At 40.6% G+C, this 25,159-nt stretch overlaps 1 protein-coding gene across 4 annotated transcripts in view; it reads left to right on the top strand.

Annotated features, from left to right (window-relative positions):
* The first annotated feature begins 2,041 nt into the window (after positions 1–2,041).
* LOC134741366 (liprin-beta-1) overlaps positions 2,042–25,159 on the top strand; it is a 29,682-nt gene continuing 6,564 nt past the window's right edge. Inside the window, exons 1-9 of one of the 4 annotated variants that reach the window (XM_063674121.1) lie at positions 2,042–2,611; positions 2,918–3,558; positions 5,315–5,488; positions 19,896–20,048; positions 21,197–21,344; positions 23,630–23,789; positions 23,858–24,074; positions 24,434–24,644; positions 24,973–25,137. In XM_063674121.1, coding sequence (XP_063530191.1) covers positions 2,350–2,611; positions 2,918–3,558; positions 5,315–5,488; positions 19,896–20,048; positions 21,197–21,344; positions 23,630–23,789; positions 23,858–24,074; positions 24,434–24,644; positions 24,973–25,137 — 2,131 coding nt within the window. In that variant the 5' untranslated portion in view covers positions 2,042–2,349. The other 3 variants (XM_063674123.1, XM_063674122.1, XM_063674124.1) reach the window with 3 other exon arrangements.

Below are 25,159 nucleotides of genomic sequence, written 5' to 3' on the forward strand. Positions count from 1 at the left end.
TATTATTAAGATTTTGTAGGCTATTATAGAGTAGGTATTTTCGCTTTTGTATGGGAATGATGTATCTGTTACGTAGTAACTATTTATTAATCTGTGGTATAAGTTACTCTATGGTGTACTAAAAAGGCTAGTGCTGCACTCTGGTGGCAGAACATTGCAGTAATATCCCCCATTGCCTCTTTAAAATCAGAGTCAGTTAACCAATAAAATAAAACTGCCGAGAGCGGTGGCAGCCGGGACAAATCGATCCCATTAGAAAAGTGTATAAAACAACTAGCAAACTGAAAAAGTTGCTATCGCTGTTCCCAACCGCGGAGCTGGTTCTGTTTTTGTGAACTCTTAAAAGTACCTAAATACGACCGTATCGCAAGAAGAACAAAATTCGCTTGTCGTACATGACGTACATAACGTACATTAATAGAGAGAGAACCCTAGAAATTAGCCTCGCCGCGTTGGTGTCTAGCCGCGCGCCGTCGCCGTCGGTGCTCGGTGTGGTTGTCATCCCCAGACCGCTTGTGTTTGGCATTATTTTTATGAAACCTACGCTTCATATCGAACGGCTCGTTCGAGGTACTCTTTTCTTTTTCGTACTTTTAACGTTGTTATTGCTACTTAACTTAAATAAAGAGATTCCTATCTCACAATTTATGTTTAGGTACTTATAAATCGCCATAAAACTTTAGGGGTGCAATTTTAACGGTAACGTTTCATGACTATATTTTTCAGAGATTTAGCATAACAGTACATTCGTTTTCTAAATTGTTACCAAAAGTAGAAGGCTAACAAATACTAAGTATAATGACAATGAATCAGTGATTCGTTTTTAGAGCTTAATTACTCACATTCCTTTGATGTTCATATATGATCATTAAGAAAAGATTTAGTATTTAGTAGGTATTTTCAATTATAGCAAGCAATCAATATTGCGGGCCGCACGCGAATTCAATTATCGGAATATATACATCTATTAATTTATCGGGCTGCGCCACGGCTGCGCTAACGTTGTATTTACACTGGCTGATAGTTGGTAACTACAAACGAATCATCGGTCAAATTAACGGTTTTGTATAAATGAAATTCATCCGGTAACGTCAGTAGAAGGTATTTAGGTACAATAGGTATAGGATAGGTATATACCATAACTTAGAACTACTTAATTACCGAGGTTAAAATTAAGGTACTTAGTACAGGGTGTAATCGTTAAGTGTTAACACATGCGATTAGCCCTGTCTATAAACTAGAAATTTATAAAGTTTTGTTTTTAACTGTATATGCATTATGCAAGCCTGGTTAATTTATTTATCCTATTGTTATATATGTTCTTTTGTTCCCAAGCCGTGGCTAATTTTAGATATCTCTAGAATAGCACGTGTTCGTGGCTCGTCTAATATGCGTTGAAATCGCAGTTTTATCGGGTATTCTCCAGGGAACAGCTGTCGATCTATTTCCGTGACGAGGGGCGTATTTATTCTTATATTGCTCGAACACACCCAAAGAAGACGCCTGTCACTTATAGCGTTGAACGGATACCTACTCTACCTATTATCCTTCCTTACACATTTAACAAGGTTGTAGGCGTGTAAATGCTTACCGAAGTAAATGTTCCGAAACATTCCGGTTCCCAGCGGATTTACTCCTAACGTTAATTAGGTACGATACGTTTCCTTGTCGAGATTGGTTAGATTGACCTCCTTTACTCCTAAGTTTTCATTCAATATCTAAATTATATTTTTCGCATCCAGATCGGCAAGAGCAAACATGAACTGTTTAAACTCTCGACATGAACTTCACGAGTTCGACCCGATTGAACCCAGTGCGCCGTTTTACTATCCGCCTTCACCGCCGCCGTACAACCCAGAATATATATACGGAGTTGTCGAATGCCAGCCGGCAAGTTTGAGCTCCGCGTATGAATGGGGTGTGTGCTCGCAGACTTATGTCGAGAGCACATGTACCGAGGACGGAGGCGGGTGGGGGCGCGCGCGCCGCTCGCTCTACGAAGGCGTCAACTGCATGCCGGTGAGTGAGACGAATTGTGCTCCGCGCGCAGCACGCCGGACTATGCCGCGCTTACTTTGTGTTTTACTATTCCTAATTGTTTTTGCAGTTGAGCATCTTAATGCATACTACATATGCTAGTTTGTGAAACTAATCCGAATACAAAGTGTTTGCACATGCAACAAGAACACCCTTAAGCGGGATTTTGTGTTTTTATTTTCATTTGCCGTTTTATACCTTGGATCAAAAGGGAAGTTTGTCCGGAATGTTTCAGGCGCCCATACTGCGATCTATTTCCGAGCGCGGGCGTCGGCCCTACTCGATTAAGCGCAGCTCATTTTGATCTAAAACATGCGCGAGCTCGGCCGCGGAGGCTCGGTAGTGGCGGCCACCATCGCGACTTTGCACAGTCGTTCCGCAAGTGACGGCAAGCACAGAGCTTCCAAGCTCCGCGCTTCGAGCGTGCAGAGTTGCAATAGTGGCCCACGGTCTAAAAGGGAGGACTTGCGACGCGTGTCAGGATGCAGCGAGCGGCCTCTATCGACTGCGTCGGAGGCTTCGGAGCGCGACTCTGCATCCGTTCAATCTAGCGAGGAGCCGCCCCCGAACGAGAGTACGTAGTTACTATGCGTGGACGATGCACTGACGTAGCGTATGACTGGAACGCGGCCAAACTCTAAAATAGAGTTACGCCGCTGACTCGTACAGAGAGCTTGTCGCGCAGTGTCGCTTGCACGGAGCCTCATGTCCGACCGCGAGTACTTGACGGAGCCCTTCGACGAGGACGAGGAGCGTGCGGCGGCGGGCTATGTGCACCCCGCCGTGCGCTCCTACATGTACTCGCCCATGGGTTAGTGCGCATCGTTCATGAGGCTCTCGGCGGCTTGCTCGGTTTTTACTGACTCCTATCTCGTGACAGGCGGCGACTCGGATAGCCCCGACGAAGCAACAGTGAAATGCACGGCGTGGCCGGACGGAGCGATACCCGCGCGCGCCGATTCCAGCGACACCGAGTCCACCTCGTCCGCCGACGATGATTCCGACTTACAAGATTTCGAAGTTCAAAGCGCCGAAGCTGATTATCGAACTCTAACACCTAGCAGGCGGCTAGACAACTCGACACGTCGAGACGATAACTTCAAATGGATGCCACCAGGAAACATGTCAGATATTGTCGAGCCGACTTCAATGGAATCGCGAACGGAAGAGCAGGCGTCGGGTAGCTTAGACAGGCGAAGGCGAGCTCCCGCCGACCGCAATGACCGTGACCGTAAAACTAGGTCATCGATGTCCACCAAGCCGCCACAGCACCCTTCCAGCGTCCGCGCGTCCCCACGCCCGCGTCGCTCGCGCGTTGAGGAAACTCCTCCTGAGCTCCAAAGGCGATGGAACTCGTACGAGCACTTCCGATGGGGCCCTAGCCCTGACGGCGGGCCCGGTGGATGGTGGCCCCCCATGTGCTGGTGCCACGGACCACCTGCTCCCCCACCCTGCTGCATGCACGACCGCTCTTGGCCCTCACACCCTTCTCTGCCTCCGGTACCGTCAAGGCCGTATAAGGTACTTACACAAAGTACACAAAGTATGTACATAATATTGGCATAGCTAATGATATTTACACAATTTCGTTATTAGTGATATCTAACATTGTCTCTGGCCTACTTCAAAAGTAGGTAATGAGTTTCAAGCTTCATTTGAGAGAGATGACATGACACTGAAAGTTAATTCAATTGAAATTGTTACAGCAGCGTTAGTTGGTGTATGTGTGTACATAAAATACTGTATTGCATAATGTGATGTTATGTTTGTTTTTAGGGTTCCGTACCAAAAAGGTACAAAAGGAACACTTATGGTGCGACTGTACGTCCGTCTGTCTGTCTGTCACATTGATAAATATCTCGAGAACTACTGAAACTATCGATTTGAAATTTGGAATAGTTATGAACAACGCTAACCCAAACACATTGGAAGTGTAGTTTTTTATTTTAATTTTATTAATTATGGAAAATGCCGAATATAAAGAGGGGGCAAAATTTCAGTCTATATTAGTTACTATGTCGAGTGGGATCATTTGAAAAAGCTCGAATTAACATTACAATATTTTTTTTCATAGTGAAAAAAATTGACTTATGAAGGAAAATGTAAACTTCCCCCCCTTATCTCCAAAGTTTACCAAGGTGTTTATTATACTTGAAGTCTTTTGTGATTATAGTAACATGAGAAAATTTAAAGTTTTTACGGAACCCTCGATGCGCGAATTAAACGAACTTGACCGGTTTTTTTATAACTAACTTTCGTTGGATACTTTGCTGTTTTAAAAACACATGTGAACCGAATGCTTTTGTTATTTATAACATTTTATCCAATAACAAATTTCTGTTAAAACTGGTAATGAAGAATTAATTGTCTGATATAAACATTTTTTAAACGGTTTTATTTAGCTTGATCCCGTATCTTCTTTGTATAAATCTATATGTAAATCTGTATGTATGTTACTTATACAGAGTGGAAATAGATTTTAGGTCAGTGAGGGCAGCTACCAGATCCCGTGCTAGGCGAAAATGGTCGTAGAAGACCTTCCTTCGATTTCAAATTAATGAAGATTGGCGTTTACGTAAAATTGTATGGGGAAAGTTTTTCTCGATTTATGGCTTTTCTAGCCGGAAATATCTTTTTAGTCCCATACAAGCTTTTGATCCTGGACAGGAATGGGATCGATTGGCATCAAAAAAAAAGTTTGTCAAAAATTACCGTTTTCTCGCACCCTGTATGTTTTTCCAAAATCTGTAAACGCCAATCTTCATTAATTTGAAATTGAAGAAATTTTCGCCTAGCAACACGGGATCTATTTCCACCCTGTATATGTGTGCTTCAAATCTTACAATCGATTTTTCGACCACTTCTAATCCCCGTGACAATGACTTTGAATTTCATGTTATCAATTTTTGTTTTGTACAATAAAGTGATTTACTACTACTACTACTACTTTGATGAATTTTAATAATAGTTGCAATCTGTGTGTCGACCAAAATGGGAATTAGATTCGAAATATTTTTTGGTTATACATATTTCTAAACAGCTAATATAGCAATTGTATTTTAATTAATTCATGTAATTTTAATTTTTTTTTCCTAGTCGTTATAAGTACCTAACTTCATTTATCTGCATGCATTTATTCAAATAAGCTAAAAGACTGATACCTGATAAGAGATATGAATCATAATAAATAAAATACATACCTTTATGAAAGCTTATCACAACGACCCGTGATATTATCAAAGCATGTTCTTGGATAAGTATGAATTAAATATTGCAGAATGACGCCGAAGACCGCGTACGCCGCCTCGAGGCGGACAAGGAGAGCCTACACCTGCAAGTGCAGGTGTTGTCAGAGCAGGTGTCGGCGCAGAGTGACAAGATGGCCGACTTAGAGCGCGCCTTACTGGACGCCCGGCAACGACTGGACGACGCCGAGCAGAGGTTACAAAAGGTACGTGCAGTGGTAGACAATTAATAAGCGTACACCTGCAAGTGTTGTCAGAACCGTGTCGGCGCAGAGTGACAAGATGGCCGACTTAGAGCGCGCCTTGCTGGACACCCGGCAACGACTGGACAACGCCGAGTGTTGTCAAAGCCGGTGTCGGCGCAGAGCGACAGGCGGGCTGACCTACCTATGTAGAGCACGCTCTGCTAGATGACATGCATGCAACAATTAGATGATGCTAAGAGAAGTTGCAATAAGTTTTGAGTCGGTCAAGGAGAGCCTATTACACCTGCAATGGCAAAACCAGTGTCGGGCAGAATAAAGAGATAGTCTTTTACAAAACGACCTTTCGGATACCAATGCCCAACAATGATTGGATTGTTGTATAACCCCGAGCCGACATTGAAAATAGTTCGGTAGTAGAGTCTACACCCTCTAACTGCTTTTGTTCGACACTCTTTATTTTACCCGTCTTACCAGTAGGTAGCTGAAATGGAAATACTCGGTTTATAATAAAATCGCATCGGATATTCGCGTTCATTCTTGAAACGATATTTTTATACCATAGCAGTATCAAATTGATGTTAGGTAAGCGTATTTATTTCCTTCGTACATATATCCAATAATATCGGGAGCAACAGGTGTAAATCTTTCCGATAGATCATGACAAATAGCATTTTCTGTTAACGGCTAGTTTATAGCATAATACGTAAGTATTTGTAATATTTGTTGGTGTTGAAAATTGTTCGGCACGGCGAAGCGAACTCGCCTCCCACGATAAACTTGCTCCGCTCGCCAACTTGCAAGTTTTGCAGTTTAGCTTGCCGGGGCGCGAGGCGCGAACAGATGTAGGCGAGGCGCCAATAAGGCGTTAGTGATAATCTGAGTACGAAGTGAGATTATTAATTTGCATTGGGATGTGCTAACGAGGTAAATCTGATAATTTTATAAGCGGATACTGATTTAAAATGGGTGTTATTTAATTGATCTGCAAAATATTCCTACTCTAAATTGATTTGGTTGGCAAATTAATTATTTGATCGGCAGTAAGCGATCCACCATTAATCAAATTTTGTTAAGCAGTCAGTGGGTAAGCGGATTATTTCATTTTGGATTACAATTTAACTGATCCGCAAAAATTAGTTCTAACCTGACCCAGTTTTCTAGTAGCAGTTGGTTTCTGTAAAGGTCGCAGTTCTAACCTAACCTAACCCACTTTTCTAGTAGCAGTTTGTTTCTGTGAACGTCGCAGTTCTAACCTAACCTAACCCACTTTTCTAGTAGCAGTTGTTTTCTGTGATGGTCGCAGTTCTAACCTAACCTAACCCACTTTTCTCAAAGTACCAAAACGGATAAATATCACCAACAAATACGTTAGAACACCGCAATGTGACTGCTAATAATCATCGAATGAAATGCACGCTCGCGATTCCGCTCCGCCTGCAACCCTGCCGATTTTTCAAATCAAACGCAACCCATCTTATTATATCAGATTACTATTTGTTTAATATGCATACGTCTCAATTAAACTGCCAACCAATTTTTAAATCTTGCTGACCAAATAATAATTTTGCAGCTCAATTATTTATTAAGTAGATGGATATTGGTTATAATGTTGACCGTTTGTGAATTATTTGCTGAACAAGAGTTGCAGCTCGATTTTTATTTATTGCCGGCAACATATTTGTATGCTGCCCAAATGATTTAATGGCAATTTTTTTTTTTGCAGATCAGTTTTAAAAATGGCTGATCATTTAATTACTTCCCATTTAAAATCAGTATTCAGACAGACAGACAGTCAGGTAGATGTAGTCCATGGATTAGTCAAAGTACAATCTAGACACCAGGCAGCTTATCAAATCAAATTGAAGAAAAATTCACGAAATCTGGGGGCACGGTAGTGCCCCTGTCAAGACGAGCAAAGCGAAGCGCAAGGGTAGGTGTAGAGTTTGTGAAGTTAGGGCCTGTAGAGTTAGAAGCTTGGCTCTACAAAAGATCTGATAACTTTTTGACAGTGGGAGCCTTATGGTTTCGTCTTGGCAACATTTTACATGAAATGTTTTTGGTGGGATATTTGGAGTCACTTTATAACAAAATCTATTAGACATGACACATATCACACATGATTTTTTTATTATACCATTTTGTTGCCATGATTGATTTATCCATGCTAAATTGCAGCTTTCTTTCTCTAACGATCACGGAGCAAAGCCGCGGGCGGACAGACGGACGGACATGGCGAAACTATAACGTTCCTAGTTAACTGCAGAACCCTAAAAAATACAAAAAAATAACATACAACCTGCCTGAGGAACCTCTATAGTTTTGAAGTCGGTTAACAGTTTGGTTTGCTAGTAAAAACGACTTCCACACTCCACATTCCGTCGCGATCATCGCGAAAACGAAAGGAGTAAAGGATTTTAAGCCCCATTTAGACGGTTCAAGAACTTGCATACAATATTCAATACATCGCTAACTACAGAGTACTTAATGAATTCAGTCTATCGACCAAATACCGCAATGTAACAAAAATCGCATGCAAGTTCTTGAACCGTCTAAATGGAGCTTTACGGTAAACTCTTTAGCATTCAGCACGGCCTAGATCCCGGAGCTATTGAATAATCATGACCGCGTAGGCAGCCATTCCTGACGCGAGACTGAGACACCTTACCTACTACATCGCGAATGATGATTACCCACCACTTAAACAGCCGACTGTTTCATAATATATTTATTTAAATTTTGAGAAACTTAAGATGTTAGCTGCCTCGTTGTGTCTAATTGTCTATTAACAAATTTAAGTTCTGTTGTTTTCCACGAGTACGAATTGCACGATGAAAGACATTGTGAATAAATTTTGTTCTTGTATAGGAACGGAAAACCTCTGTTAATATTGTTATCTGCTATATCTGTCTGCAGTCCATGTACAATAAATAGTGCATAATTCAAATAATGATAGAAGAAATTCCTTATCAATAAGGAAAATTATTGAGAGTAGAGATTTATTTCTAGTTTATTAAATTTCAAAGCATACAGATCCAGTTACCTATATTAAACAGCAAATTCTCTACGCTACTGTTTTTGCGAGTCGTGCTCGTTCGTTAGTGCACGACACGCACGTGCATTCTCATGTCATGTATTCACATTAATTGCGCAAAGCAAGCGACTCAAGCGAGTCGAGCACTTGAATAACCAGTGTATCTTGACCACGGGGTCCGGAGCAATAATAGCTATGCATGTGTCATCGGACAGCGTGTTTGCGCTGATTTGTCTAGCGATTCGACTCATTAGTTCTCGGCTGGTAAGCGATTGTATTCAAATGGAACACAGATGCAAATTGTCCGACGAGGCGGATTGTTGGGTATAAATTATTTTGTCATTGGCTTCTCCAACTGTAAGGTGCATATAACGTTGCCTGTGTATTTTCACATATCTGGGTTAGGTACTGGAAAATAAAGACATTTACATCAGAAAATTATTTGGAGGCTAATTTGTGTTCCCTGATTATTAGTAGGACTTTAAATTAGTATTTGTGCAGTGCAGTCAAGTGTGCAGAAAATTTCCATTCTGATAATTAACTCCCCATTTCTACTAACTAAATATTGTCACCCACTTCACTGGGTTATTGCGTGTTGTTTTTTAAATTTTTTTATACTACGTCGGTGGCAAACAAGCATAAGGCCCGCCTGATGTTAAGCAGTCTCCGTAGCCTATTGTGATACGCTTTCAGTCTGCGCCTTATTCAAGATAATAATTCATTCATGCCATAAGAGTTACATCAAAATGTTCGGACCTGCCTTCGCATGAGCATGTTTTAAATTGGATGAAGCACCTGACAGGGGAGTACAAATTTTCCTAACTTGCATTATGCCTAACTACCTTACTCACCGGTCTCAAAGCACAAACAACCGGGCTCATACAGCTTGCAATTTAATTTAACCCAACCGAGGTACGACGTGGTCAGCCTATGTCTGCAGAACTAGGGCAAATTGCTATTCAAACTTATATGGGAAAATGTAATTCACTTTAGGAAGTGCAACATAATTTAGTAAAAATAATATTGAATACATTTAAAAAATGTTTGAAGGTTTTCGGTTCATAGTTGTTTGGTTTCTCGCTGTAACGACACACAAGAAATATGAATCGCATAATCCTTTAGCTTTCAACTGTATGGAACCGGATGACAGTGTAGTAAGACGTATTTTATTTAAGATAGCTACTTTTTTCCGTGAGCTCGATATTGTGGCAGTGTTAGAACTCTGTTAAACATGGTTATAAAATTTAAAATTCAAGAAATGCAGACATTTATTCATTATTATTTATTAAAATAAGATTGACAAATTCCAACTCAAAGCTGTGTTTTACATATCTACCGCCTTCTAATCTTTCTCTATTTAGATTAATCGATTGATATAGGTACATAACTAGCCGTTTGTTTTCTCGCCCGAAATAATGTTGAGTCATACACGGGCCTGGAAAACTAATGAAATCGGCAGCCTGTACAAAATAATTATACACTCACCTACCCACACGTACCCGCGGCGGCGTGGCTTGACTGCCGATAAACTATAAGGAAGCCCATGAAATAAAACTATGAAAACGGATTATATCGCGTATATTGAATTTATAATACATCCCGACGTTTCGAACTCTTTACAGCGTTCGTGGTCAACGGGTGACTGAGGAAAAATTACAAAATGCAAAAATACCCACATACTAAAATAATGAACAATCATAGACTACAAACTTTAAGGCTGGTTGTACATGCAAAATCGGTTCATAAGGCTAGTTATACACTATAATTATTTTTCAAGTAAAGATATATATATATACGCGATAAAAATAAACTATGCCGGCTCCAACCCTACACCACGGACCCGAGAAGATTTAATTCCCTCCTAAATTGTAGGAGGGTATCCCAATATGGGACCGGCAACAAACTCGGCGGGACACATCTTTTCAAAACATCAGAATGTCCAGCATCATCCAACACTACGGTCTCACAGTCTATGTCTCGCTTGCTCCTTTATCAGGTGGACTACAGGATCCCAAGCTGGTGGTAGAGAAAAGCCATCTTCCCTATTAAAGTTTGGATATTTCTTAATCTCAATGGCCTCGCGGGTTGGAGCCGGCATAGTTTATTTTTATCGCGTATATATATATATCTTTACTTGAAAAATAATTATAGTGTATAACTAGCCTTATGAACCGATTTTGCATGTACAACCAGCCTTAAAGTTTGTAGTCTATGATTGTTCATTATTTTAGTATGTGGGTATTTTTGCATTTTGTAATTTTTCCTCAGTCACCCGTTGACCACGAACGCTGTAAAGAGTTCGAAACGTCGGGATGTATTATAAATTCAATATACGCGATATAATCCGTTTTCATAGTTTTATTTCATGAGTAACTATCGCGGTAACCGAAGACAATATTATAAGGAAGCCGTTAGAAATAAATGTAACGCCATATATCATTATTGTTCCTTATTATATAAAACGGATATGGTTCCTATTAATAATTGTTATTAAGCAAGCTCGAACCGCAAAAAAGCTCATTTAATATCATATCATTGAAGCAAATTGAACGTTAGTTCATCTCTGATTCGTTATACTTAAGTATATATACTTACATATTAGTTTTACAGACATATATTGTTTACTGATAGGTATACTGATGTGAATAGAATAGAATAGAATTACATTTATTTGTATAACACAGGTGATATAAAGGATCTTAATATACAAAATTGGAGCTCTGTGCTTTGCCTATGGGCATGCAAAATTGACAGTGGCATTGATGTGATATCTAAGTATTATCAGCATTATCATAATCTGTCACATTTATTCTGAATTCACGATGCATGTTTTCCCATGGGAAGTACTTATGGGTTTCATGATTATTCGCGAATTTCATAATAACACTGAAATTTAAATAGGAAATCTGTTGGATTTTGGTTGTGAGTAACTAGAATTAGCTGTTATTTCGTACTTACTTTACAAAAAAACAGTTATTTGTTATACAAGGGCGCAAAGTTGTATTTTACCCGCGAGTGTGGAATTGAAACACGAGCAAGCGAAAGGATTCTATAGTTGAAATAAAATAGATTCCTAAGCGTAGCGAGTGTTTCAACACGCGAGAAGTAAAATACATTTGCACCCGTGTGTAACACAAAACTTTTCCCCTCACTATAGCGAGGAAAGTGCAACATTCACAGGCGTTAGATCATCTTCATCACTGGAATCACTAATTTTTTTACGATAATACGATATTATAACAGAAAACTCTGGAAGTTGTGTATGACATGTAGTGTACATGTGGGAGTCGGTGAGTAAATTTTTGTTGACATTTCTGACGATGCGTTTTGAAATTGCATCGACTCAATTTGTGCGTTCAGAATTACATTCAACATCATTTAAAAAAACAAATGTTTCTTATGGAATTTAAGGTTTATGACTTAAAATCATTAAATAAAGCTAAATTTGGTATTAATTATTAAATTCTCAAACCATTTATTTAATGATAATTAATGTCGAACGAACCATTATTATGAACGTTTTACGTTTTGTTATCTGTCAAAAGCTACTTAAACACGCTCCATCCAAGGTCAAATTACTTTCCCCACTAGTGGATAAAATGCTTTTTTCCCCGCTTGTTTTAAAGGATAAAAGACGGCTTTCCGAGCTAGTGAGGGGAAAAAACATTTTCCTAACATAGTATTAAAATATAAACAGAATAAGAATGTAGAATACTCTTATGTATTCGAAATAACAAATGGGCAATGAAAACAAACGTTCTATTTCTATAATCCATTTACGCCTCCCGACCATGCATCACGTTAACTATTCCAGATGCGCTTTTTATTAAACAGGCGAGATAGCGTGGCTGAATAAAAGCCGCTATAAAATGTGATTGATAAAGTTCCTGTTTAAGTAGGCCGACGTGTTTACGTATCCCGGTGTAGGTAGCGGCCTCTGGTGTCGACGAATGTGTTATTTAGATTGCTTTCCGTATATTACAGTCGTCTTCAGATATATCGGAGCGGCCGAAATGCTCAAAAATATTTTAACACGCACTCTAAACGCCTTGACAATAGAGGCGTGTTCATCGAACATCCTTCGCCGCTGACTGTATTACCCACGTATTACCTACCGTTTCATAGAAATCTGAGTCTGTGTCAAAACTTTAATTATTTACGACGATTAACAAGAAAGACAAAATCGTATCACATTTTTTTTTCTTTGTAAAGCTCAAATGAAAAACTGTCAGTCAAGAGTTGTTATCTTATTAATTATGTTGGCTGGTGGAATAGTCTTTTACCCCATGATTTTAATGATAGATATTTAATTTAATACCGTTCATTTAGATTTTATTTATAATGTTTTACTTTTACAATTAGTATTATCCTCGCGTTGGTGTGGTGTAAGTCTTTTCTGTTTCACTCGGTAGCAAAGTTTGTTTAACCATTAAGCCTTGAAACCCATTGCAAAAAAATTGAAATTTGGATAGCAGTTAAAACTGATAAGCTAAAGTTTTCTACCACTGTTCAGATAAATTACTTGGCTATCGGCATGGTATTTGCGGATTCCTGATTTCGACGCTACTTTTATTTTACACGCGGTGAAACGTGAAACGTATTGCGGCGTCGATTTTGGCTTCTGTGTTACATTTATGCATATTTTAGTGAATATTCTATTGTTACCTACACTTTTTACACTTTTTTTGCAATTCACTCATTCAGTTTGAGCTTTGTAAAATGCAGTAGTCGCGTTGGCACTACTTTAAGATTGCCATGGAGTGCGCCCTAACGACACAATCGTTTATCATAAGACGTCTATTAGTGGTTGGTAAACGGCACTAACTTTATCGAGGGTGCAGCGCTGCAGCGTAATGGCGATCGGATGGTGACCTAGCTATGTCCATGGCTCGGAACCGGTATTTTTTAAAAACCCCGAAATAGCCCAATATTTTGATTTTTTTTAATGCTCATTACGTAGGACTGAATCATGTATTTAGGAAACAATTTTGCATTATTAAAACGTCCCATTAAAAATGAAATTATAAACAAAAGAACGAAAAAGAACTTAATAATACCGGTATTTTTGTATGGAGCAAATACCGGTTTCCGACCCCTGGCTATGTCAGTATATCCTTAATAGGTACATGCGAGTTATTTCCTTGTCAATTTTGTTAACCGAAAAACCAAAAACTTCGTTTTCAAATGCGCAACGCTCAGGTCCAGCCAGGTATCTTGAGTTGAAACGGTGATTGCAATAAAACTGCTGCTGCTGTATCCGCAGAATCTATATAGGTACATATAACAAAGCGGAAGAGGGTCGAAAGTCTGTACATGGAAGATATTCGAAAAAAATTGGCTGGGGATACAATCGATAACAGAACACGTTCCAACAGTTTTTAGAATTTTTGTCTGTTTATCTGTTTATTTGACCGCGCATCAAATGAAAACCTGATTGGATTTTGATGCAAACTTTACTAATCTGTCGAGAAAATCCACGGCCAGGTTATAGGCTATAAAAATTTGAGAAATTTGAGAAAGGGGATGAAAGTTTGTATGGGGTTCAAGATTTATTTTAAGCTAGCAATTTGAAACTTCGTAAAAAGATATATCATTGAAATACACGAAAACTAATTTCAGCGTTTTTGAAAATTCATCCCCTAAGGAGGTGAAATAGAGGTTGAAAGTTTGTATGGAGATCAATTTTTTTTTCGAGTGCGTTACTTGAAACTTTGTATATGGGCATATTATTATTATTATATACAGGAAAAGTGATTTCAGCGTTTTTAAGAATTCGTCCCCTAACGGGGCTAAAAGGGGGTTGAAAGTTTGAATCCATTACAAATGCTTTGAAACTTCTTAGAAAGGTATAATAGACGATTACAAAAAAAGTAATTTCGATGTTTTTGGAAATTTGGAAATTAAATAATCAAGTACTCATAGTACCGTAGTGGTAAAATCAACACGCGTTTAATTGCATAGGTAATTATTTAAAATTATAAATTTTCTCCATCATGAATTATACCTAATCGTAATTATATCGCATCCATATTCATACGTATCGCATCCTTTAAGTACTAAGACGAAAGTGGAGGACCCGCCCGAAATCTGGGGGCCAAGACGAGACAAAGGGCAAAAGGCAGTGCATATCTTTTCTCGGCACGTTTCGCCGTATTTTCGAACCCTCGTAGTTTCGGCTTGGACAATGCTAGAGAGCTGAAATTTTTTGTATACCATGTACTCAGTAGACTTATCAAAAACACCAAGTTGTATTAAGCTACCTATTATACTTAAAATTTTATAGTACCTTAATTTTCACTGTCCGAAACACATGAAATTCGCGTCATAGAAAATACAGACTACTTCCTGAAGTCTTAGAAGGCTGAAATTTGGCATGTAGGGATGGGTCTGTATGCAGACACATATGGTGACCAGAAATCTGTAACTTTCGCCCTGCAACCCCTTAAAATGGGGGTACCTAAAAATACCTCTAATCCTGAAAACATTGGTTTCTGAAGTCCTAGAATCGTGAAATTTTGTGTGGTAGCAGTGATCGGAATGCTAATACAAAAACAACGGTAAAAAAAAACAAAAAGTTTTCGAAGTATCGATTTGAACCAGGTTCACGTAAACCAGCCAAAATAGCGCCCTCTATATTGGCACTGTTTCTTGCACGAATTAATAAACTAGTGAATATGAAATGACAGCTATTTAGCGGCATACATTAATAGCAACTTTCCATTCCAATAGTCATTTTTAGAATGAATATCAACTGTAGGTAACATATACCACGGTCTAAAATATAATGTCAAAGTTATGAAACATAATCTGTTCTTTAATTATTTCAAAATAGCTCGCCTAACACTAATCTAATACAGCTACTCAACACTGGATGGCGCCGTAATGAACTTTAAAAAATATAATATTGTCTTCGGTTACCGCGATAGTTACTCATGAAATAAAACTATGAAAACGGAATATATCGCGTATATTGAATTTATAATACATCCCGACTTTTCGAACTCTTTACAGCGTTCGCCACGTTGCTGCGTTCGCAGCGTTGACCACGAACGCTGTAAAGAGTTCGAAACGTCGGGATGTATTATAAATTCAAAATTCAATATACGCGATATAATCCGTTTTCATAGTTTTAAAAATATATTAAAATCGCTTACTTATCACACGCGAGTGAAGGGCTAAACAAACCGGTATAAGTAAGCTCTCCGATTACGCTTATTTTGTTACGGAGCTTACGGTCAGGTTACACTGGTGGGTCCGAGATATCTACACGCCTACGAGTAGCCAGCTGTTGAGAACTCTGTCTGACACACCAGTGACGGCAGTGACGTCCGAAAATAAAAGGTCATATGTGAATGTAAGGTTCCTATTATGATATGACTATTTACCGTTCGCAGTAGCATTTGAGAAGCATAAGTTATTTGACTTATTTGACATTAAGGATATCGAATATTTTAGACAAATATAAAGAATAACGACCTGGTGGCCTAGCGGTAAGAGCGTGCGACTTTCAATCCGGAGGTCGCGGGTTCAAACCCCGGCTCGTACCAATCAGTTTTTCGAAACTTATGTACGAAATTATATTTATCAGTCGCGTTTCCGTGAAAGAAAACATCGTGAGGAAACGGGACTAATCCTAATAATGGAAATCGCTTTCGTAAAAATTTGTGCCTACGCTTATTACCTATTCTTGGAATTAGTTGCCAAGCGGACCCCAGGCTCCCATTAGCCGTGTCGTGGCTAAAAATGCCGGGATAACGCGGTGACGCGACATGGTGAACTTTAAACACAAGGGAGGTTCTGTGAGCTGTAGAACCTCGCGAACATAGCCTAAATAAGTGTAGCCTATTAGAAAAAAACATAAAACTGTACTTTTCGTTTTTGGGATGTCACAGTACCATCAAACAGTTCCCAACGATTGGCAACTCGCGCCGTGTAGATCTCGAAACACCAGAGTAACGCGGCCGTAACTGCAACGAAACGGCCAAGCCGTACTGTACGTTTGACCAAGATGTTGGCTTTATACAGTTAGAGCTTATAAAGTTAGGACTTACAGAGTAAGTCTTGGTACCTACTACGGGATCTGATAGATTTTTAGTGTAAAAGCTTTATGCGCCTAGTCTTGGCAACACTTTACATGAAATGTTTTTGGTGGGATTCACCTTTTCGTACAACTGTTAGTCCTCATTTTCCTCTCTTGATATTAACATTATTCTAAATATTTTGACACAATTAGTTGTGTATCAAGTCAAACGTAGAAAACGTAACATTTAGCTATGGTAAATATAGGTACTTCAAATTATCTACCTAAAAATATTTTCATAATGATAGAGGAAAATGGAGACTGCGTTTGTATGGAGAAGCGGCCGTGCCCTTTCCTCTTAAGAATGGTCATGAAGGTGGGTACTTTAAAAAAAAAAGGCATTTTTCAGTAAATGTCAAACTATTTGGGACTTATACGCGTAACCATGCCCTCCCGAAAAAAATCGAATCTTTCGCGAAAGTCTCGCAATGCATTGAGGCTACAAGGTGCACGGTCTCAGGAGTCTGAGAGAAAGACCACGGTGAGAGACTCAGTGGCGCTCTAGCCAGGCAGGTCGCTTCGCTTTCGCCTGAAACGGCAAGCCAGCGCGAGTCTCGATTGTGATCCCAAAGACATCGTACGCAATACATATGTAGGCGCAGATCCTGACGGAGTGTGGCGCCGGAGAAGCCGTGTGCATCCCGCGCATCACCCTCATCCTAAGCAACTTCCCGTTCCGCTTCAAGCGCCTACAGATCCCCGTCAACGTCTGCTTCGCCATGACCATCACCAAGTCGTAGGGGCAAACGCTGCGCGCCGCCGGCGTCATGCTTAGACTGATTTTACTGGAGGACCGATTTGGATGATATTTGCCATGGACATGATTTGGATAGGACGCAAAAATACAAAAATGGTACTGTATCGTTCGATATACACCTACTTACTCTATGTCGTTTAAATCACGTCAAAAATTTGAATAAGGGCAAAAAAAAAATTTTTTTGGAGTGTAGTTTTATTTAGTGGTACCTAATTGTAAAATATTTTATCTGGACTACAGTCCTCTAGCGTATCCATCTGTCAACTTTACTTCAAGTTCCGGCTCCAGGGGAGAGGGAGATAAATTAGGGGTAAATTAGTCGCTTACTGACACAGACCGAATTCCACGCAGGCGAAGCCGCGGGCACAGCTAGTATTGTAATAAAGACAATTAACAATTTTGTATTCATCTCCATCTTCAATGCAGATTTAATGCTAATGTAATCCTTATTGACCCCGGCTTAAACAATTTCGTTAGCAATACAGCATTCCTAATATTCAGAGGACCCAAACCGTATAAAATGCAATTAAGGCCCCAAAAGGCTTTAAAGGCGCTTGCGAGCACTAAAAGGTTTGATGGTGATATTCCATTTGATAATTTCGCAAGAGAAAATACCATTTAGGGGTGCTTTAAAAGTAGATACGAAGACGTCACAGAAATATAATGAATAATGACTCAAAATTTCTCAAGACTTCTTTAATTCGACACTGCCTTACGATCTCAGGTTCATCTGTTAATGTTCTTTGTACACACTTGAAGCACAGAGCACAAGGCAAAGAAAACCTAAACCTACCTACTAATACCTTTAGAGTACACTTCATAACTGACCATTAATCGAAAGTGAAAATTGCGCTAAAAACTGGCACTTTTCACGCTACTCTACTCACGCATAGTTTTTTTAGTTTGTAATTATGACTGTCGGCTTTATGGTCGGCTTATAGATCGTTGATTAATTATGTCTCAATTACACTAATCCATTCACGCAAAACTATAGAAGAATTTTAGTCGACTTATCATCGTTATTCTGGAGCCCAATGTATCGACACAAAAAATACGAGCGATTTTATTGAACCGTCCGGAAATACCGCATAAAGTGGCGAAATTTGCAACCGTGATACCATAATATTCAACAAGCTTTCAGAATTTTGTGGATTTCCGACCTATTTGTTCTTTTATATGTAGGAACATGTATTTTTGGTCATGAAAGGTTGTCTGTCAGCATCATTATATTTCAAGGAGCAGTCACGTCTGCTGAACAAGCAATTAGGCTGCTCATTCTGCGACGTCCGTACAATTTGGTCCTCTTAACGTATACACACATGGACCAATTTAGAGGAACGCGTAAAAAAAAAGTTTAACTAAAACTACTAATTTTAGGTGCTGTAATCCAGTAATTAAACCTTTTTTTTGCGTTTCTCTTAATTTGTCCATGAGTATATTTACAAAATGCGAGTTCAAAATTGCAAGTGCTAATATACCAGCGCGGCAAGGGTTGAATTGACACTTTGATAAAGAAATGATTGTTTCATCGCGGATAGTATGAAGTATGAAATACCTGCTTCGTCTTTTCTTTAGTAAGGCACCATCACGAACAGAAATCCATCCATGGTAAAAGAAAATTTAACTTGAAATTAGTTCAACTTCATTGACCGAGCGTTAGCGAAGGTCTCCGTTTCAGCTTGGGCTAAAATGCTTTCGTATCCGGATCCGGATGTTCTCTGCAGGTCGCATTTCTCAACCGATTCTCGTGAAATTTTGTGAGCATGTTCGGTTAGTTAGATAGAATATTTCTATCGTTTCGTTTTTTTGAAAATGTTCAAAATAGTTGAAATTGGTATAAAAGACTTAAGTGCCAGTAGGGTACGTCTATGGCACTTAAGACCAATGTGAGTTCCCTGTAATAATGACCTGAATTTATTTTTATTTTTTTAGATTATGAAATTTATTAAGCTTATCGCGACGGTATTTTGTCACTCACTCACTCAAGTGTATTTTGCTTTAATGAAGGGATAGTTTGTTTAGACGTGGGCTTTCTAAGATAAGATCAGTATCTCCGATCTTTGTTACTTACATACTGAATATCAATGATAAACCACATGCTATTCGGTGAAATGCCGTAACTATATGAAATAAAATTAGAAGGAAATACTTATGGCCCGCGTGAAGTCGTTAACTCGCACATGACCAGCGTAGGAATAGCCCATGGCTTTCCTCACTTCCAAAAAGAGGGGTCTGTACCCAGATAATGGTTACCTACATGCGGCTTTTTAATATACATACCTATTTAAGATACCTATAATAGGTAGCTGATGGTAATAGGTGAATATATAGTAAAGTAAGAAACAGCCCGTATCCATGGGCGGCGGTAATCGCTTACCATCAGGTGATCCGTCTGCTCGTTTGCCTCCTATGTCATAAAAAAAGAGAATAGGTAAAATACCTAATAATTTAAAATGTTTCATTCGCAACTAAGCTACACTATCAAGTTGGCAAATATTATGGCCACCACCGGTATTAAAATAATCTTTTTTTTTTTCAGGAAATGCTACAGCGTTCGTCGTTAGAGACACAGAAGTTGGAGCTACTATCGAAGTTGAGTGAAGTCCGATTGCAAGCAGCGGCTCGAGGCGTGCTGGAGCGGTCGCCACCGCCTCCTGACACCACGCCAGTGGCCCGTCCAGCTCCGCCCAGGGTAACTTACTAGTACATTATTACAACAAGGGCATAAAGCGACACATTTATGCCCGAGTTATGTACTCTGCTTTTCACTTCGATTGCGAGGAAAATATCCAATATTTAAGGTTTATTTACCGTATTTATTCAAGACTAAAGAAAATCGTACTCGGGCCCACGCAGCGGGGTCGAGGCGCGCCCGCCGCCAGCTCAGCAGTGGCAGTTTGTATCGCAGATTTTGAAATTTATTGATAAGTAAGTAAGGGTCGTAATAGATAATTTCACTTTATGCTCTAGAGACGGTGGATTGCTGTTTGAAATCTGGATCTTAAGCATAAATCCAAGATTCATCACCACTGACAATGTCACAAACGAGTTTTGAATCTCCTCGATCGCATTGTTGTAGAGTTTTGCGGCACAATGCTGCGCACGCACGTCGTACGCTGCGTACATACGTCAATCCAACCGGAGACCAAAACCTTGCGGCTAAGAGAAAAATTCTAACAGAAAATTCTGAAAGAGAAAAACATTGTCGGTTGTACACACTCGTCGAGGCTCGGCACCGCTCCGATCCAATCGGAGAAGCGCGAGACAAGACAAGGAAGAGCGAGACGAGAAGGGAGCAGCATGTACACACTCGTTCTCGGCCTGTCTCGACGAGTGTGTACAGCCCGCAACACCAGCTAAACCTGTCTCATTTCATGTTTCATTATCGTGTGATAAATTGATAATTATAGTATGAATTATATCAGATGATTTTTTGGGCTCGGGCCCTAATCTGTTAAACAAAAGGTATTGTTTCCTTTATACACTGGTTACACTGCTTATTGCTAATAGCCCCGGCATAAGTTACGGGAACAAGTCCGTTTAAAAAGCAAATTTACGATTCTATTTATATGGTTTAAATTCATAAAACAGCCCATTCGGAGATAACATGTTTAGTTATCTCCAAAGAAAAGCCCACCCTGATTGTTCTCTGAATGAGCTCTCACATAAATATGAACCTTAAAACTATCACGATAGTCGCCTTTTATACGACCTGGCTGCTTTGGCACGTGCTGAAGACGCTCTTAAAAGAAACAAAGGCTTTTGTTTAACAGATTAGGGCCCGAGCCCGAAAAAATCATTTGAGAAAATTCATACTATATCACCTTCCGTTATCCCCAGACGCCGCCAGCGAACTACGGTCGGCAGATCGAGCGCAACACGCACGTGTACTCGTCGCTGCCGCGCTCGTCCGTGCTGGCCGCGGGCTTCGGTAAACAACACACCATGGTGGTGGCGCGCGGGCGCGGACACTCCGTGCCCAACCTAGGTCGGGCCCGCGTACTGCATGCCGTGTGCCTGTGCCCTGTGCCCTGTGCCCTGCGCTTTGTGCCCCAGGGGCCCAGCTGAGGTCACAATCGTACATCGACAAAAGCCAAACGACAATAAAAATGTATCGGGATGATACATGCTAATATTTCCAAATATTATTTAAGTGTCGATTGGTGCTATATATCAACGATTGTCATCTTGACTAGGCCCCCTGCAGTTCCCTGTATCCTGCCTGCGTCAGTAGTTTGGTTATTTGCTTCGCTATGCCGGAATACTTACAGTACTGTTACTCCGGGACGTTTTTTATTTATGATTAATAAATGAACAAGAATAACATCTGTCTATGTTTCCATCTAAGAAGTCAATATTAATTTAATTTTATAGCAAACATGCAAACACAAGCAAATAAATAAAATTGCTTGTCAGTCGAAGTAAATATTTGGACTATTAAGACTTCTGTCCAATATCTTGGTCCAATGTGTATTTGCGTCTCACATTTTGCTTAATGAGATAGTGAGACGCAATGCACATTGGTCAATGAAATTGTACAGATGGAATACCACCCTTAACAACACCAGAAATACAGAAGTATGAAATGCACACACACACACACACACACACACACACACACACACACACGTCCTCTGAGTAAATCGCCCGAGTTATATTGGACGAAAATATCTCATTAAAATACCAGGTACCAATTCGTAGACCATACCAATATCAAGTAAAAGAAAATTCGACTCAACTATCGGTTGCATGAAACTGAAGTAGTGCAGTAGCTATTTGTAATGTAGATTGTAAGTATATGTTTATTTTCCGAAGATCTTGCCAGGTTGCGGGAAATGCCTATTACCTGTAGACAGCTTCAAGTAATAATTTGGTTGTACATACTTATGCCAGGGGTGCGAAACTCCTCGCTTTGAGCAAACTTGACTCCGTTCGGCTCAGCATTGCTCCGAGCTATTATTAGGGTTGTCACAACTTGACATCCCTTTGAGTGCACGACCACAGATAAGACCTGAATTTTGACGACTGATTCTGACGAATTTAGAAAGGGACATCATGATTCGACCCTGAACCGCTGTCAAACTTCGGTTTTGTAAGAAGTTTCCTTTCTGTACGGTAGTACTATAATTTATTCCGTGCTTATGCTAAGAGCTGTGCAATGTAAAGTGAACCGTAAACTGCTAAATAAACAATTTCCTCGACCGCACATACGCCTTAAAGTTACTATAGGTACTTACTATACCGTATCCTTAGCTCGTATCTATCTTCAAGTCCGACGTAAGGGTATCTTGACACGCACACAATACCTCATTTCTATATGGGTCGGGAATCCCGCCTTTGAACTCATTTCCGATAACCGAATGTATTCATCTCCATTATCAGCAAAGAGAAAAATACTTTCCGTGTTTTAGTACTAATTTTAGAAACATGATAGACATGTGATATTATTTTGTGCCATTCTTCTAAAAATACATACATACCTCCAGTACCTCCATTAATGCTTACGCTTAATCATTATGGTATGTTTTGCATTGGCTGTTAAATATTGCTTTAGATGTTGTCTAGGATAAGGTGTATACTTATGAATGTCAGCCGAAAGCAGAGACCCGGCCACCCTTTGCTCGACAAGAGGCCTTTACCCTTTATAAGGCAGAGGGAATATATTTCCCACCATGATTTGAACGTTTTTAATTAACAAAGGGACACGGTTCCATTTTGATAAATTTCTGACACTTTTATTAAGGGTTAATGAACGTCTCTTTATAATGGATAACCCAGTGACAGGCTTAGGTACATGTTCAAAATGACAACTCATTTTAATGATGGTAGCTACTAGCTACTCGTACATAAAACTAACCTACGAATAAAGCTAAAGTACTTTGCAGTGACAAAGTGTGGAATGTCAGCATAAAAATATGTGATTTTAAGTGATAATACAACACTTGATTCTATCAGTGTTTGCAGAGATGCCTCTTAGACGGACGGACTAGCTTAGCGATTTTTTTAACACTTTCACTTACTTAGGTATATCATATCAAGAAAAATAATGCAACGTAATATCTGCTTTATGGCGACGATAGAGGACTGAAATTAGCATACCTACTTACCTAAAAGGTTTAAAATTGCGTAATCGCGAATCAAAAACAAAAGTAAAATGACCCTGTTTGTTTTATTGGAGGTAACTGGCAGGTTTTAAAACTTAACACAATGTCATTCTCACCAATTGACTCAATACCTTTAGTGTTGAAATAATAAAAAACCACATGTATACAGCTGAAAAAGAGGAAGCCATACCACGAGGCAGCCCGTCGCCTTCTCTCCGAGACATGCGCTCGCGGCTCGGCAGCGGCGGCGTGCGCCTCGAGGGCGACGAGCTGCGCTCCTCCCTGCGCGTGCACACACCGAGTCGCCGCCCACCCGACACCATGCCTTGGTACGTGCACTACCCTTTGTCTCCGTACGTTAGTTGCGGTCTCGTTCCTAACATGTGACTTATTGCAGGCAAACAACAGACGTGCGGCAATGGGATTGCGAGACAACGTGCGGCTGGCTGGAACACCTCGGGCTGGAAACCTACGTGCCGGCGGCGCGCGCGTGGCTCGGGTCGCTGGAGCGCGGCGCGCTGGCCGCCGCCTCGCACGCCGCCCTAGAGAAGGAGCTCGCCCTCAAACACCCCATGCACAGGAAGAAGATCGTGCTGGCGCTCACGGATCTGCTGGTGAGTGGACTAAAACCAGTGTCGGTTTAAGACCTCCTTTAGAGTCCTTTGAGTCCTCCGCTGTAAGAATGGACTCATTTTTTCACTCTAAAAATTAAGTAGAAAAAGATACTAGTATCTTATACTTATTTTACAAAAAAAAAATCAAAACGTCTTCACATAAAATTCATGAGTAGGTGAGTGTGGAATGAATGAGCGCCCGGGTATAATTGTTCGTATGCTGCCGCGGGCTTGGCTCGGTGCGCAAAATGCGGGCGGAGTGTTCACCACCACGGCGCGCAGCGCAGGCTACCGATATGAAAGCCCTTCCTTCCATCGTGTGTACTCGTAAGTAATGAACTGTCGTGCTATGTGTGCAGGGCGGACACGGCGACCCGCTGCTGACGCTGGCGGGCGCGCTGGACACGGCGTGGACGCTGCGCTGGCTGGAGGACGTGGGCGTGTGCGGCGCGCGCGCGGCCGCCGCCGACGCCGCGCTGGACGGCCGCGCGCTGCACCGCCTCACGCACACCGAGCTGCACGCGCACCTGCGCGTCTCGCACGCGCTGCACGCGCTCGCCGTGCGCCGGGGTGCGTACCCACATACCTTCGGTTTTTCTCGACACTTAAATTGGCAAAAGCGTCGAAGGTCGTGCATGAGTTTAAGCCTCCTCCTCGGAGCTCAATGGTACTACTGATTCTGTTTTAGGAAAAAAAATGCAAAAAGACGATCAACGGTAATGCCTCTATCCCGTTGCCAATTTAAGGGTTAAGCCCCATCGATAATGATGTTTACCAGTACGGATATAATAATCGTATTTGTCTACGTAACAGCGTAGTAAAAAAAAAAGAGTCCGTTCAAATTCGAAGTGTCACTTATTTTATTACGCGGTTAAAACCATGAATAATTCGCGTGCAGGTATCCAAGTGCTCCGTGACAACAAGTTCAACCCGGACACCATGATCCGGCGTGCGACCGAGGGTGCCGAGCAGGAGGACATCGTGCGCTGGTCCTCGCACCGCGTCATGCAGTGGCTCAAGCAGATCGACCTGGCGGAGTACGCGCCCAACCTGCGCGGGGCCGGTCAGTACCCAGATACTAGAAG

Source organism: Cydia strobilella, chromosome 5 (assembly GCF_947568885.1).
Source record: "Cydia strobilella chromosome 5, ilCydStro3.1, whole genome shotgun sequence".
NCBI lineage: Eukaryota > Metazoa > Arthropoda > Insecta > Lepidoptera > Tortricidae > Cydia > Cydia strobilella.